Source organism: Chelonoidis abingdonii, chromosome 7, assembly GCF_003597395.2.
Source record: "Chelonoidis abingdonii isolate Lonesome George chromosome 7, CheloAbing_2.0, whole genome shotgun sequence".
NCBI lineage: Eukaryota > Metazoa > Chordata > Testudines > Testudinidae > Chelonoidis > Chelonoidis abingdonii.
Window position 1 is genome coordinate 54,619,014 of NC_133775.1, and position 17,357 is coordinate 54,636,370.

General features: G+C 40.1%; 1 protein-coding gene across 1 annotated transcript in view; it reads left to right on the plus strand.

Annotated features, from left to right (window-relative positions):
- The window catches only part of NIBAN1 (niban apoptosis regulator 1), a 113,949-nt gene extending 97,674 nt beyond the window's left edge, over positions 1–16,275 (plus strand). Inside the window, exons 7-14 of the mRNA XM_032783462.2 lie at positions 398–502; positions 590–752; positions 1,810–1,997; positions 2,276–2,437; positions 5,797–5,907; positions 6,839–6,946; positions 10,743–10,854; positions 12,047–16,275. Coding sequence (XP_032639353.1) covers positions 398–502; positions 590–752; positions 1,810–1,997; positions 2,276–2,437; positions 5,797–5,907; positions 6,839–6,946; positions 10,743–10,854; positions 12,047–13,359 — 2,262 coding nt within the window. The 3' untranslated portion in view covers positions 13,360–16,275. The remainder of the gene's footprint in view (positions 1–397; positions 503–589; positions 753–1,809; positions 1,998–2,275; positions 2,438–5,796; positions 5,908–6,838; positions 6,947–10,742; positions 10,855–12,046) is intronic.
- Positions 16,276–17,357: the final 1,082 nt, after the last annotated feature.

Here is a 17,357-nt window from a genome sequence, read left to right on the forward strand (position 1 = left end):
CCTTTTATCTTTAAAACCACATAGTAAGTTTTAGGAAAGAGGATCATGATCTGTAGTATTTTAATAGATCCATGGCCCACATAGTCACATCTTGTCCGTACTGCGGTCGATAGCAAATGCATCAGAGGAAAGCATAAAGGTCCCGTTTCTCTCTTCTTCCCCCTGCCCGCCAGTGTAACTGAAGTGCCAAAAATGGTCTCTCAATTTGAATGCAATCAATTAATCTTAACATTGTGAAAGCTGTATTGTGAGAAGATATCTTGGCTACCTGGGATAGCAAAACAGTTATGTAATATTTGAGGCTGTCCACATTTGAAAATGTAGCACAAGTGCAGTGGTCAGCAGAAGGGTGAGGACTGAAAATGTCATTTTTTAAAATTGTTTTTTAACCTTGTAGATCTTGAGCAACCTTGTGATGGAGGAGCTCCTGCCTAACCTTCAGACTATGCTCCTGCCTAAAATGAAAGGAAAGAGGAACGATAGGAAGAGGGTTTGGTTTGCAGTAAGTACTGTCCTTTGCACAATTCTTGTCTCGCATAGCAATTGTCCAATGTGCTAGTCCATGCATACTTCTATTTTTTGTTTTTAGATTGTAGAAGAAACATACAATCTGGTCCAGGAGCAGGTTTCAGAAGGATTAAACACCTTGAAGGAAGAATGTAAAGATCTTACAAAGAATCTAGAAGGAACCATTCGTTCAGACATGGATCAGATTTTGAACTCAAAGAACTATTTAGCTGGAAAAATCAAAGGTTAGTGGGGATGAAAAAAAAAAAGCAACCTCCTATCCCCATGTCTCACTATTCTGGAGCTGTTCTTCAGAATTACCCATTGCCCTCAGGTGCTTGAATGATCAAGTTCTCACTGGTTTGGGTGCCCGACTTGAGACTCTGATTTACAGAAAGTGCTGAGCACCTGCAGCTTCCACAGTCTTCAGTGGGAATTGTGAATGCTTAGCCCTTCTCAATATCAGGGGCCAGGAATTTCAAACTGGATTCCCGGAAGTGGAGGCAACCCAAATCACCAGCCGCTTTTGAAAATGTTGATTAGAATGGCTTATTCTGCTTTCAGTTTCACCTGTACAACATTATATGATGAAGATATAGATTACACAAGCACAAACAAAAGCAGAATATGGCCTACATGCTCCACAGTGGAAGTTTTGGTTAAGCGATAAATGTCTTTAGTGCTGAGGCATATTTAAAACAAATGGCTTATTGAGTAATTTAAAACTCATATGACGTTAGCAATTATAGTTTTGTAATGAATATGTAAATTAACATAAAAAGTAGACAAAACATTAGCTTATGCTGCTGAAGCACTCTTTCTAGAAACCATAGATGATAAGAAATAGATGAAGATTTGGCAATTATTTTCAAAAAAACTTGGAGCATTTCTCTTTAGGGCACTCTTTTATGCAAGGGAGTGTAGATTGTTTTGCTTGCTGTGTAAAGTTCCCTGTTGAATTAACATGTAATACAGTGTACCTTAGGTCACAATGACCATGCTATTTACAAACATCCCAGTGCTTGCCAATGCCCACCTATATTTCTTCTTTGCTCACAATGCATCCAATCCACTATAATTTGGCAGGAAGGACTAGCACAAAATATCTTTAAATTGTCATTTAAACTCCACAAACTCTTCCCTTCCTTACCCAAGACATATTTGAGGAGAAGTGTCATAAATGGCTCTGGGGAAAGTATTCTAATAGAACTTATTCTACAGTCTGTAGCCCTTTCATTTAGATTCTTCAGTCTACCACCAGGGTGGCCTAAAACACATCTGTCTGATTCTTTAATATCTCAGCAACAGTCTCTGAGCCTGCTGAGAAGTGCTGCATGGAGAATATCCAGCCATTTTTGCCTTCTATATTGGAAGAGCTCATGGGCCCAGTGAGCTCTGGATTCAGTGAAATCCGTTTGCTCTTTGAAAAAGAAGTTAATGAGATCAGCCAGGACTTCCAGAAGACAAATGATGCCACAAAGCTGAAGGAAGTAAGAAAAGAAGTCTCGGTCCTTTTTTACCCTCTCACATGTTATAAAAATTCTCTATATAGATCTTAACTGGCAATAGCTATATTGGTTCTGCAGAACCAAACAGGTATAAATTCCTGTTTTTCTCAGTTAAATAGTCCTCTGACTCAGACACACAGAGTACAATAGATTGAATAATGATTTGCCACAGTCATTGTGTGACCATCACTAAATTTCTATATTAAGAATCCATCTCAGATTGCTTTCTTTGTAAAATATTTTTTCCCACTGGGATACAGAATTTGGAGCAGCTGATGAACCTGCCATTCAACTCTGTGAAAATGGAACCTTGCTATCTGAAAGTCAATCTCCTCCAGGAACAACTCCAGGACCTCAAGAGCCGCTTCAAATTCTACCATATTGATTTTGTGGTTCAAAGGACGCAAAACTTCATGCAGGAGGTACTGTAAGATCCATTTTTCCACTTTAGAAGAACAGATTAGGTTTGCCCATCTGCTCTGCTTCAAAGTAGTCTTGATAGGGAGTTATGCACATTCACAGAATGGTGAATAGACTAGAATGAAAATAGAGATGACAAAATTCCAGGAATATCACAGCTGACACGGGCGCATCATCTTTAAATCAGTGTTTATTCCTTTTAAAGGCACAGTAGTTAGGAGCTAAAGGTTGATCATCTCTTCATCTGACCTTTGAATTTCTGAAATCTTAGTGTGTCAGACTCCTAGGGCAAATTTCAGAGTGCCCTCAGCCTGGCCTCTAAATTTGTGCAGTAAAAATACTGTTGATACACACAAATCAGGTGATGAAGAGTCTGCCTCATTTACGTACTCAAGCACTGTCTTTTATGAAGGATCATTAAAAATGTATTTCTGGTATTTATGCAAGGGAATGGACTGGGTTTTGCTTTATAGTTCTAGTCTCTCATGATAGGCAGTAACGCTTTTCATTAGAAAAATGGGCAATTATTTCTATTTTCATTTTTATCTCAGGGTATAAATAGATTTAGAGATTTAGAATAACCATGGTGATTCTAGTTTCCATGCAGAGGGCTGAACTGCCTGCCTGATTTTTAGTTAGAAAAGAATCCCACCCCCCTCCTACTTTTACAAATGATTGGCAGGGATATTTGGCTTTTTTACTTCAGGAGCATTAAACGGAGATCACCTATTCGGATCAAGTAGGCATATCCCACACAGATGTCTTATGATTGCCAGAGTACAGGACAGGATAAGCTTTCATAGCCTTGTGTTGTCTTCTGTATTTTTAGTAATGTAGTCAATATGGTATATAACTAGTTCAGTAGGGACCTATAAGCAGTGTAATTGGTACAGTTTTGTGGAGTGGGGCTCACAAGGCACCTGTTGTGTGACATGGAGCTGTATTCTGTTGCGACTCCAACTGCAGTAGAGCAAATGAGGTGGTGGTGCTTGACATAGCCAGTGGTATTGGTAGCTACATGGATTCATGTGCCACCTGTCCCTCCCCCCTACCCTTAGTATTCCAGAAACTACGGTAACTCATTGTAAAATACAACCTCTTTAAAAATATCTCTGCCTGTATATCACACTTTCTTCCCTAGACTTTATCATTCAGGCACTTATTTATAAACAAGATCTGTGTTGATTATGATCTTGTTGGTTCCTGCTGCTTTTTCCCCGCCTGAACTTAGAGGGCCAAATTCATACCTATTCAGCAAACCCAACTCCAGCAAAGTTTCTCCCTCACACAGCTGCACTGCATTTTCCTCTAAATGTTGTTTTTTGTGACACCATAATCTTTGTCAAAGCAACCAGCTGTGATGTCCCAGAAGATTATGATAGCTCTTAGATACCATAGAGGTCTTTAGGAAAACCTAAAATGAGGAATGATCAGCAGCCAAGGAATTTTTGAATTTTCACTCCCATGTTTCGAGTAGGGACTGCCTTGAAATCCTGCCCAGGCAAAACACCTGTCAAAGAAGGAAGTTGATAATGAAACAGGAGAAAGAAGAGATAGATAGAAGAGAATGTTTTTCAAGGTTTTCCATAAGTTGCTTGAAAGGGAGAGTACAAGTTGTTCCAACAAGCTCATTTATATTGCTTTTCTCTCTTAAAGAGGCCATTATTTTTCTCACGAGAAGTGTAAAACAGTTTCATCTTGTGTTTGTGGGCATATAATATTTATTTTTATTAATAAGCCACTAGGCCAATATGTCTTCATTAACATTGTTTTAGTTTAAAAGAAAGCTCTGGCTTAATTCCCACTAACTTTGCACAGGTGTAAATGATTTACACAAAGTGCCAGGCACTGGAGCATCAGGTCCCTACTCTTCAAAGTTGCTGAAAAAGTAGTATTTAAAGCCTGTGGGGTTATTGTCATCTTCTGGCTAATTTATGAAAACTAGGGGCCACGTGCGCAGCTGATATAAATCAATGTAGCTCCGTTGAAGTCAGATAAGTATCTGGCCCAAGATCTGCAGATGCATAGAAAACATGAGTGGCTAAGCTTTCCAGCTGGTCTGTAAAACTATACCTGCAGTTTTAATGTCCAAGATTTTGCATCCCCAAAGTTTGAATGTTCATGCACTTGTATACATATATTGAGTAGACATGTGGGTACTTAATTTACATGTGCAAATGCAACTTGCGTGTTCTAATCTGAGTCTGGTGCAAACCTAATTCTAAATATGACACTTCAAAACTTGACACAACCTATGTTTAGCCATTTAAAAAGAAAAAAAAAACCTAGGTAAGGGCACTGCGTACAAGACCATATCTTTTGCAACAGGAAAATCGGTAGATATTATATGGCTATCTATATACCAATTTGAAAGTTCCTATGTGAAGCAGAGGACATATGGAGTCATGGGCTGTTTTCCCTTAAAAATGAAGTTGAAAACATAAAGTACAAATTTATTTCCACCTGCAAACTTGTTGCTAATGAAGTTTCTCCAAACTAGGGTAATTTTTTAATGTGTCATTGGATGGTGTGAGAATTTCTCAAGCCCTGAAAACAGAATTCTGAATCTACTTTAATTTTCATCATATATAAGTTGGCACTAGGAGGACTTCCTAGAATAGCTATAACTGTATAGTATCAGAGGGGTAGCCGTGTTAGTCTGGATCTGTAAAAGCAGCAGAGAATCCTGTGGCACCTTATAGACTAACAGACGTTTTGGAGCGTGAGCTTTTGTGGGTGAATACCCACTTCATCAGACGCCCGAAGTGGGTATTCACCCACGAAAGCTCATGCTCCAAAATGTCTGTTAGTCTATAAGGTGCCACAGGATTCTCTGCTGCTATAACTGTATAGTTCTTCTGGCAAACCTTTTCTAGTGTAGACCTGTCCTTAGCCTTGAATTAGAAATTGAAATAGTAAGTTCCATTTTCTTATTCTCTTGCATTCTCTTGCAGTTGTGTTCTTTTCCTTTTCCAGTCCCCAAAGAGTGTTCAAATCCAATCTAAACTCCTTTTTTCTACTGACATTTTAAATCTTGTTTTAAGAAGTCCTGAAAACATTTCTTTTGATTTTTAGGGTTTGTATTCTTTCTTCCCCTCCCCCTACCTCCACCTCCACCTCACAAGCACACTTTAACAAACTATTAAGTTTACAATGTCTATTTGTGTCTGGAAGAACCTGTAACTAGTAACATGTTGTAATTCAGAAGTCTATCTAAAAATAGTAGGGATCATAAACTGCACTTGATCTTGCTCAGTTTGAAGTCATGGGAATTTTGCCATGAACTTCAGCAGGAGTGGGCCCAGCAATAAGTATGGCAATTTTAATCCTTTCCCTTGATCACATTTGTCTTTATTTCTAGCTTATGGAAAATGCAGTGTACACTTTTGAACAACTTCTCAGTCTGAGTAGCCAAGGAGATACAGCGAAAATTTCACTTGCCATTGAAAAAGTCAAACTACGAGTACTAAAGGTAAAAATTATCTGACTCTTAAGTGTACTAGAAAACTAGGGGATATGCTTAGGTGTTTTGTAATACATTATTTTAATAATGATAAGAAATGTGTTTCATACCATCTAATGGGAAATATTTCAATGCATCCACTTGTTTTCAGTGACTGGAATGATTGGCCATATTTTTAACTGCCTTGCACCTTATCTATCCCTGTGCAAAATTAGTGTAAAATGCTACCTCTGATGTGAGTCAGTGGAGAACGCTAATTTAGTAGCGTTTTGCAAAAGTGCAAATGACTACTCCAGGTGCAATGCAGTGGAGAATTAGGTCCTTCCTAAATGGTCTGATGACTTCAAATAATAATTCTATACTCAAATCATTGGACCATGCCGTTCTCTAGTCTCATGGTATTCAAGTACCTATGGATAAACCATATGGATAAAATTTGGCCCAAACTTGAACATTTTTTGAGGCTCAAAATAATTGGGCTAATATTTAAAAAAAAATATTTATGGCACACTTCATTTGCCTGCAACACTGCACTTTTAGGGACAGATCCTCAACTGGTGTAAATGACAATTATGACAATTTAGAGGATCTGCCTCCAAAATTCTAACTGGTCCCAGAAGTGGAAGTGCTGAAATACCATGAGAGAGGCAGTTCTCATGGAGAGTGCTCACCTGAATTCTCAGACTTTAAGGCCAGAAGGGACCATCATGATCATCTAGTCTGACCTCCTGCACTTTGCAGGCCACAGAACCTCATCTACCCACTCCTTTAATAGGCCACAACTTCTGGCAGAATTACTGATGTCCTCAAACCTTGATTTAAAGACACCAATTCATATTCTTTGTGTTGCCCGCCAGCAGGAACAGGCCAATGGGAACAAACTACTTGTATGAATGATTAATTGTTCTAACTGTGTTTTTATTTTTGTCTGTTTTGACAGCAATATGATTACGACAGCAGTACTATACGGAAGAAAATATTTCAGGAAGCATTGGTACAGATCACATTGCCCACAATGCAGAAGACACTTGCTTCAGCTTGCAAACCAGTAGGTAACTTTATGGCTCCATACTGGAATAAAATTTAAAGGAAGGTGAAATTAGCACACTGATGGCTGTATCCTAAGCCACCTAATGCAAATTAGCTACAGGTGGTCAAGTAAAATGGTTGGTCACAGGGCCAACATGATCCTGAGGGTGGTCAGTTTGGGGCATCAGTGGTGGTGAAACGATAATGGATGTGGATCTGATTTGGGGTGAGGAGAGAATTCAAATAAATAAGATCCCTTCTAAAATCTTTTGGCAGCCCTGTGCAAATCCCGATCACCTCTTCTGTGCAGTGGGGGTAAATGGGAATTATTCCATCCCTAGGGCTACAATAACCCTCATGCTGCCCCAGCAGTTTATGGAGAGATAGGAAGGGACCAGGGTCTTTATGCAGTTTTGTTTTGTTTTGTTTTTATCTGGCAGGGAGACACTGGGGCAGTCTCTAGGGGAGATGCTCCCCCAGAAAATCTGATTACAAGGTCAGGGCAGATGTCTGACACCATCAAACTGATCTTCTCTCTCTGGCTGACAGCTAAGGTTCTAAGTTATGAGCCTGTAGTTCCATCTTCATGTTCTACAGCATCTCAGGGAGGCCACTGAGTTGAAAGTCTGTTCCTTGCAGTAGGACACTGGAGGAGCAGTGTCCATGCTCACTTCTTTTTCCCTGTTAACTACCTTCAACACCAACTGCCATGTAGGGGAAGGGAAGTGGGAGGAGTTGAGCAGATATATGACTACTGTGGGCTTATCTTCACTAGACTTTTGTATCTCATATTAATTGATTGCCACCTAACAAAGGGTGCTTAAAACATTTGTCAAGCTTACTGTGGATACTTCTCTCATGTTTGTTCCAGGCAACAAATCTTTGCTGTTTATCGATTGGATAAACAAACATGAAACAAATATATTTCCTCATTAGTCTTTTTTACTTAGTATGTTTAATCAATTAACATGAGGTATAAAACTCTAGTGTAGACATAACCCAGTGTGGCTGTCTCAGATTTCTTTTCCTCACCGCCACCTACAAATAAAAACAAAATCCTCTCTGATTTGGTTGGGAGCACAAGTGGGCTGCATGCTTTCCATGTCTTGCACCACAGAATTACCAGTCTGAAATGGTCAACAGTCTCAAACCAGAACTGTTCTTTCTATAGTTAAAAGGAATAAGAAGAAATAGATGTGGAGCTGTTTAGGGCACCAATACATTTCAGAATTCTAAATTGCTCTGCCATGTATTCATTTGTCACATGGGATGATTTAGGAATAACCAGTATCTTTTCTGTGAGAACATATGGCAGAAATAATGTGTGAAACATAACAGATGCAAGAAATTATAGTGGATAACCTGTCAGTGTTAAATGAATTTTAGCATGTTATGTTTGTAAGTCTGTGAATGTGAATCATCTGACCATTAAAATTCATGACTTTTTAATATATTCAAAAGCACATGTATACATTGTAGGGTATGCCTCTCTATTTCTTTTCAGATCCACAAATCTAATAGTCTTTTTACCATTTGTGGACAATTGGCAATATATCCAGGACATGGTATTTATTTGTAAATAAAGCATGAAATAAAAAACTTCTATTACATTTAATATTCTGGAGAATGGAGTCCTCTCATTTTCTCCACTGAACAAGCATAGAGAAAGCAGTGGTGAAGCAAATTTTTCTTGCCGTCACTCCGCTAGTGTACCTCCATGTACTCAGCTCTAGAAGTGAGAGAGTAATATAGTTCACATACCTCTCTGCTGGTAAGCCAACAAGGATGTCTATTAAGACCATTTGAGATGGTGGTTTTCATGATGCAGATACCTTCCTAAGAATTTGATGGAGGCCTCTAGACTCCCTTTACATAAACCACCAAATAGCCATCCAGTGGTAATGAGTAAGGCTAAGATTATCTTATGGAGGTCGTGAAAGTCGCTGAATCTGTGACTTCCATGACATTCTCCGTTTCAGCCCTGGAGTGATGGGGGTGGGGCTGTCACAGCTGATGGGGGCCCTGGAGGTCTGAGCTGCCATGGGCGGCGGGTGCCCCCACAGCTGCCAGCCGCAGTGGGGGGACCCCAGAGCTCTGAGCTGCCACAGGCTCCCAGCTATTTCTGACGCCAGGGGAACCCCAGAGTTCCTAGCCACCGTGGAGGTAGGTGCTGTACCCTCTCTCTTCGTGCAGCAGGGCTGGGGCTCAGCCCCATTTTGTCAGTTATTTTTAGTAAAAGTCAGGGACAAGTCATGGGCCTCCATGAATTTTTGTTTGTTGCCTGTGACCTGTCTGTGATTTTTACTAAAAATAACCATGATAAAATCTTTAATCTTACTAATGGCTCAGTTGCTACCTAGCTGCATGGGCGGCAGGTTTGTAGAAATTTTGGTGGTGCCAAGAACCCACCCCTGCCCAAACTACGCCCCTGCCAAACTCTGCCCCCTACCTGCCCTAGGAGTTGGGAGAGAGTTTGGGTGGGGGAGGAGACCTAGGGTGCAGGAGGGGTGCAGGGTGCAGGTGCTGGGAGTTTGGGGATGGGAGGGGGTGTGGTGGGAGGGGGTGCAGGCTCTGGGAGGGAGTTTGGGGGAGGGAGGGGATGCAGGGGTGGGACTGAGTTTGGGGTGGGGCTGGGAATGAGGGGTGTGGGGTGTAGGAGGGGTTTGGGGGGAGGGTAGGGTGTAGGAGGTGAGGGCTCTGTCTGGGGCTGGGGATGAGAGGTTTGGGGTGTGGGAGGGGGCTCAGGGCTATGGCAGAGGGTTGGGGTATGGGGTGAGGACTGTGTCAATGGGGCTTGGGATGAGGGGTTCATGATTCAGGAGGGGGCTCAGGGTTGGGGCAGACGGTTAGGGTGCAGGGGGATGAGAGCTCTGGGGCTGGGAATGAGGGGAGTGGGAGGGGCTCAAGGTAAGAGTAGGAGTGTGGGGTGTGAGGGCTCTGGCTGGGGCTGGAGATGATGAATTTGGGGTGCTGGAGGGGCTCAAGGCTAGGGTAGAGGGTTAGGGTGCAGGGAGATGAGGGCTCTGGCTAGGACTGGGGATAAGGTGTTTGAGGTGTTGGGCTCAGAGCTAGGATAGAGGGTTGAGGGTGCCGTTGGGGGGAGGGGGGGGCTGAAAGCTCTGGCTGGGGGTATGGGCTCTGAAGTGCAGGCAGGCTGCTCCAGGACAGGGGCCAGAGAGGAGGACGATATGGCAGTTGATATGGGGGGGACTAGGACTCTGCAGCAGCACTTGCTGCAGGGAGGCAGCATGGAGCTGCACGGAAGAGGCAGGGACGCTCTGGGGCCCAGGGACATGCATGGGGCCAGCAAGGGGGGGCCAGGGGACATTCGGGGGGAGGTGTGGGGAGACCGGGTCCAAAACATTGGTGGAGCTGGGCCCCTGGGCTCTGAATATTGCTGGTGCCCAGGTACCATGTGGGTATATAACTCGCCACCCATGCCTGGCTGGGCTGTATATGAACCACTGAGCTACAGGTGCTATATCCCAGTAACAAATGCCAGAGTATCCCAATACCTTGATGAGGATGAATTTGCCTCAGAGGACAGGCATAGACTCAGTCACTTCCTCACCTTCTGCATTATTTAGAATATAAGAATTATTTATTTAGAGTGCTTAAGGTGATGCAATATAAAAATTAGTGGTAAATGTGAAAAATACTGTAAACATATGTAGCTCATTTAGACCTGGAGAGCTGTCATCATGAAAAGATCTCTCACATAGGAGCTGGCAGGTTATTTTCTGGACTGATGAACCCTTGAAGACCCCAGACTGCCACATTTTTATACTTTTAACCTTCTTTGTGTCTCTGCACAGGAGTTGCAGAAATATGAACAGTACATCTTTGCTGATTACACCAAAGTGATACAAGTAGAGAATGTCTATGAAGAGATTTTATTTCAGACATTGCTTGATGAAACCCTAAAAGGTAGGAATGCTTCTGAGGTGATAGTAACAATGTTTAGAATGGGGTCTACGAGGTCTTATTTCAGAGCTAGTGATAGATCGGAGCTGTCTTATTCAGCTCCAGGTCCCAATTTTCCCAGAGGTTGGAAATGTTTAGAGTCTAAGAGTTTTGTTTCACCCCACTAAAGAGATGAGGCAAGCCATGAAGTTTGGATTTAGATCTGAACTTCCCCAAAGCTTGGGATATTCAAATCCGTAGTGTGGTTCAAGCCTTTTTCTAATGCAAATCATGTTGCCTCCAAGATACCTTGGTTCCAGTGGTCCAAGAAGCAAAGCCACTCTCAAAGCCCTGAACTTTCAAATAATTGATTACATCTAATGACATTCAGACTGAATTTCTCAGAATGAAGTATGTTGCCAAAATATAATTGCCAATAGGTCACTGGTACTAAGAACAGCAGTCTCCAAAGACTTATCTGTGTGGGCATCGGAGAACATAAAAGTTCTCAGTCAATATGTATAGGTGATAATAGAGAAGTTGCTGTATTCCACAAGTTCTAAATGGTTTTCTGGTTGGACTTAAGAACGGCCGTATCAGGTCAGACCAAAGGTCCATTTAGCCCAGTATCTGTCTACCAACTGTGGCCAATGCCAGGTGCTCCAGAGGGAGTGAACCTAACAGGCAGTGATCAAGTAATCTCTCTCCTGCCATCCATCTCCATCCTCTGACAAACAGAGGATAGGGACACCATTCCTTACCCATCCTGGCTAACAGCCATTTATGGACTTAACCACCATGAATTTATCCAGTTCTCTTTTAAACACTGTTATATTCCTAGCCTTCACAACTTCCTCAGGTGAGGAGTATGGAGTACTTCTGGCCCAAAATCTAGGTTTTGCAATTTAAAACAAATGAATAGAAATATTTATGATATTTAATTAAAATAGCTCTCTAGTTCTATATTTAAATATCCTCTTATAGTGTTGTGAACCCAAATAGAAGCAGTCTGTTAGTGAATGAGAAATGGGAAGTGTAACTTATTATTAACGTCCCATTGTCCAAGCTGAGTGAAATGAAAAAAAGCACAGATAATTAAAATTAGGCCTTGTTAATAATCCATGATATTAGAAACATAGTAAAGGAGTATTTTTATTTTGAGTGTTCTTAAAACATCAGTTTTTTTAGATCCATTTGATCTTTTTATCCTACTTAGTAATAAAAGAAGCTGCCATTCTGAAGAAACACAACCTTTTTGAGGACAACGTAAACCTGCCTTATGAAAGTGTGTCCAGTTTAACTGACTTGAAGACCCCTTCAGGATCAGCACAAGCCAGTCCTGCTAAGCAACTGTCCACCACTTTAACAGAAACATCAGATACTGAAACTCAAAGTAATGAACTGCTTGTTGTGTCAGAAAAAATGATCCAGGAGAAGTCTCATGATGCTGCAAAGCCATCAGACAATGAAGAAGCAGTTTATGTCAATGTGTCTAGCAATCCTGCAATTAGTAGAGAAAAGGTGATCATTACAGACATCACTGACAAACCGGCATCTCATCCTTTTACTCCTAACGAAGAAAAGGATGTGGAGGCAGTGATAACTTCCCAGAATGAAAATGCGGTGGAGACAGAGTTTGGAGGAAACACTGAAAAAGAAAATAAGGTACAAGAAGAGGAGAGAAGTCTTACAGTCCCTGGTACTGTGAATGAGATCAGAAGCTTGCTGATGGTGACAATTGAATTACCAGCAGTTGCTCCATCTGACAACAAAAAGGAAATGGCAAATGAATATGAAATTTCGAAGTGGCAGGAACATGGTGAAGAGAGTGATGAAAACAGCAAAACTAATGCAGAAATTGGTAAAACAGACCAGGTAGTGAATAAAGAAGTAGAACATTCTGAGCTCAAGGTGGAGCAGCCACCTCCTTCCAGTTTTGGTACAGGCGATATGAATTTAATGATCTTTTCAGAGGCAGGCAACCATGTGACTCAAGCAGAATGTTTGGAGGTCTCTGAAAAACTGGATGTGTCTCAAGAGTCAGAGGCAGAAATGGAGACTAACCAAAGTGTCTGGTATACTGGTCTGGAAAGCTGCAAAAGTCTTCATGACAAATTGCAACCAGAGGCACACACCGAAAGCATAGTTGGAGACAGAAGATCTGATCTGGAGGAAGCAGGTGAAGATCACATTCATGCTGTCCCACTGGAAACAGAGGCTGAGAGCTTTCCTGGGTATTCTGCTGAAAGTCCTGATGCAACACAAGTACCCATTCTAAGTATTGAAAACTTAAGAATAGAAACAACTGATGATTTTCAGGTTTCGCTAGTGCTAGAGGAAGATGAGCTTAGCATGGCAGAGGTTACAGTGGATATTAAATCTGAAAGCTTTACTGTTACTGCAAGTGATGAGTGTCAGCCAGCAGGTGCACCTTCTCTATGTGCTGAAATCACAAGCTCAGTAGGAAGTGAAACTGTCACACAAGAAAACAGTGAGGAGAGTTGTACAGAGCAGCACTCTGAAGAGTAAAAAGTGTTCTTCAGAAATATACAGCTCAATCCTGCAGCCTTACTCTCTCCACCAGTTCTCTTGAAGTCAGGAATATTCACATGAGTAAAGACTGCAGGAATGGGCCTAATTGCAGCGTTGCCAACTCTTGCAGTTTTAGCACAAGTTTTGCAGTACTTGGAGGGTTTTATTACAGGCCCAGTTGCTGGAATCAGGTTATTACCTGCAAATTTCAGCTTTTATTTAAAAAAAAAAAAAGTTGATTTCTAGTCCTTGCGGAGAAAAGCTTGAAAGCGTGACTCCCTAAATGCTTGAACACCTCAAGGCAAATAAAAAGAACCAAAAATTTATTTTTAAATCTCACAGATTTTAAGATAACTTCATGTTTTTTGGGGGGCCAACTCATGTTTTTTGAATGGTTGGGACTGGCAATATTACAACAGCTCTTAGCTGAAATTAGTCAATCAAAATGCTATTAAATGAATTCATTTAGGATCTGCATTCAGTGTGTTAGAAGGAAAACATTTAAATCTCTCAAGTAATTAAACAGGAAACAAATAATTAGTAGGTTGTTCAGCAGCCAAATTGCATGTAAAGTCTGAATTTTCCAATCTGACTGATTACTTAAGTATTTTAAAGTTTTGACATAGATTAAGACAATGAAATGTTCAGATTTTTTTTGCTATATTTAAAACTGGGAAAACACTGGGAGCAGGTTTCTCAATCCCACTCTGCACTTCTGGGTTACACAGCCTTTCAGAGCACTTTACAGCTATTTTCTTTCTTTTCTTTTTTTGAATCTAATGAGAATATTTACAGTAAAACCAGCTAGCACCCTTATGCATCACCTACCTACTGCACTTCCTAGTATCCAGTACATTCACCCACAATCCAAAATACTAAGTTCTGAACTGCAGTACTGCCACACGCATAAGACTGTATCACCAAATCTCAAAAGCATGGGAAATCGGAATGAAGTATGAAAAGTCCCATATACCATAATCATATTATTTACTCTCCAATTTCTTGATGCAATGGAAGGGAAAGTAGCTAAGGAATAGCCAGTTGTGCTTAGGTTTTGGGAGACAAACTGGTCATATTTTCAAAAGCAGCTTCAAAAATTGGCAATGCACAGAAAATCATAGAAGGGAAAAATGGAGTTTTAGTAAGTTGAGCATTAAAATTGTATCTGCAATTTTAGAGGTTGGTTTAAAAGTTTGTCCCAGGGAATAAGTACAATTTAGTGTGAGTAAGGGTTTCAGAATTGGACCCATAAAGAATAATACTGGGAAGTAATGTCCTTTTCAAGAGATGATAAAGATCTGACAGCATAACCTCAGTCTTGTTGCCATTTAACTGTAGGAAATTTTGTAAGGTCCATAGCATGAGACAATCAAACTGTTATACAGTACTAACAGGGAAGTGACACTATCTGAACAGACAAACATCTGTTTGGAAATGCCATGATATTGGTTAACTTGATCAAGTGGAAGGTTGCTGTTGTGAAATAAATGCTACTACAAGGTGTATTCATATATCATAATTATAGGAATAAAGTAAAATACAAGATTTTTGGTGGGGGGGACTGATCATGAATGTTTGTTTGATGTAGAAATGTTCATTACTAAAGTCTCACACAACCGTCAACTAACTGTCTTATGGATCATTCCTGATAAATATATTTTTTAATTGATAGTGAACATTAAGGAGTGATTTCAACCGTGCTTGAAAATTAATCAGTGCATGTCTCTTGTAACCATTTCTTTGGTGGAAGGACATATTTTCAGTATGGAATTCTGTGTGATAGAAGAATAGCAGGATAGTAGCAATTATCTCCTTCATACAAGACTGCATTTTACAACTAAAGCTATTTAGAAATGAAATTCTTTTGATGTACTTTCTGTATCGGGGTAGGCAACCTATGGCACACGTGAGGGCTCTGCATTTTAATTTAATTTTAAATTAAGCTTCTTAAACATTTTAAAAACCTTATTTACTTTACGTACAACAATAGTTTAATTATATATTGTAGACTTATAGAAAGAGACCTTCTAAAACCATTAAAATGTATTACTGGCACGCGAAATCTTAAATTAGAGTGAATAAATGAAGACTCGGCACAGCACTTATGAAAGGTTGCCGACCCTTGTTCTATATGTACAGAACAAAAGAGAATTTAACATAAACGTTGTCCTCCAAAGTAATATTTAATCATTCACATTACAGGTTTAGATTTGGGGCAATACTTCTCTGTACACATTTGGTAATTCAGTGTTGACTACAAATGTTTAGTAGTTTTGGTTGGGTTTTTTGTAAGTAGAATAGGGAGAACTGAGAAGACTCATCTCGTATATTATCTTTTGTTCTACAGTTTTGAATTCAAGTTATTCATATCAGTAGGTGTTTGTTCTGTGTTTTTATTTACATTTTTCTTGGTTTCCTATGTACTAAGATTAAGGATAAACAGTTGCATACCCCAACTCAACATAGTCTTGGAACATTAAATGTATTTGCTTTATTCTGAATGGAGCAGCACAAAGCAGACTATGGTGTCAAGGATCTGCCCCTTGGTATTTCCATCATTGGAAGGTTGCTTTGGACCTTTAATCAACAGAAATAGTTTATTGATGAATCTTTTTTTTTTTGCAATTTTCTTAGCATTTCCAGAAACATTATCCAGATTGAATTTTCTTAAAGTATGGCTAATAAGACTTATTCCTTTACCTCATAAACTGGGGGTGTAAGAATTAATTGGTTAAGAGTTCTAAAGTGCATTGAAGAGCGAAAGAGCTATATATGTATTAAGTGTTGTTGTTGTTGTTGTTATTCTATTTCTGTTGGCTACCAGCTTGAGTAGACAAAACAAGAAACACATTATAACTTGCTTATAACTTTGTAAAGTGCTTATAACTAAATAAAATATGGTCATCGCTTTCATTGCTGGATGTCAGAGGTGGGTTTTTAAGTGAATTTGATACTTGTGAGAAATACCAGATGCAGTTTACTTCAGATCTCATTCATGCTGGTCCATATTTTTATCAGAGTGGTCACTAGAGAACAATCTCAGATTATTGCCAGCTGTAGATTTAAGCTCTGATGCTCCTGGGTGATGCTGTCTCTAGAATAGATATTGTCTGTTTAACCGTTAGGCTTAAAAAAGTTTCTTAAAGTGCTGAAATTCTGAATTCACTTCCATTTGTCATAAACCCAGGCTGTGAGTCCATGTACTTGAACTCTGGACACTGGTGAGAATAAGAGAAAAATATCCATTGTAGCACTGTGGCTTTACAGTTTAAATTACAACAGAACCAATATCAGTGCTGGGAGACCGCCTTTCTTCTCCAGGCTGTTTACAACCATTCAAATAATTCTTTTTAAATCCACTGTTAAATGCAACAAGCTAATGTCCCATAGAGAAATATTTTTGTTTACATTTTTTTAAAATTAGAGTTGGAATTGTTTCTAACTAAAATGTTTTAAGTCATATTTTCAGTTCCTTTACCCTATTTTTTGCTATTCAGGGCATTTGAAGTAACGAGATTTTGATTTAAAGTCAGAAATCATGTGACATTATAAGTACTTCCATAGTTTTGTGTTCGTACAGTGGCTAATACAATAGGGTCCTGATCTAGGACTAGAGCTTCAAGGTGCTACAGTAATAGAAATAATAGACAAGCCAGGATGGCAGCAACATGGAGGGACTGGGAATTTGGGTAGGGAATAAGCAGCAACTGGTACTCCATATGCTATCACACAGACTCCCACATGAACTTGTAAAGTGGAAACCAGCTAATGTGAGGACACGAGGACACCATTGAGAAAGCTAGGAGGGAGGGCAGAGGAGTCAATCTCAACCCCATAGAGCAAAATGGAAAGCAGCAGTAAATGACAGAGAGGATTGGAAAAAACTGGCTTCTGTCCTGTGCGTCAACATTTGTACAGGGAGGATGTTATTTTAAAAAGCAACAAAACCAGAAGAGTTCCTGAAGAAGATAATCTTCCACTCATGCATGTCACTA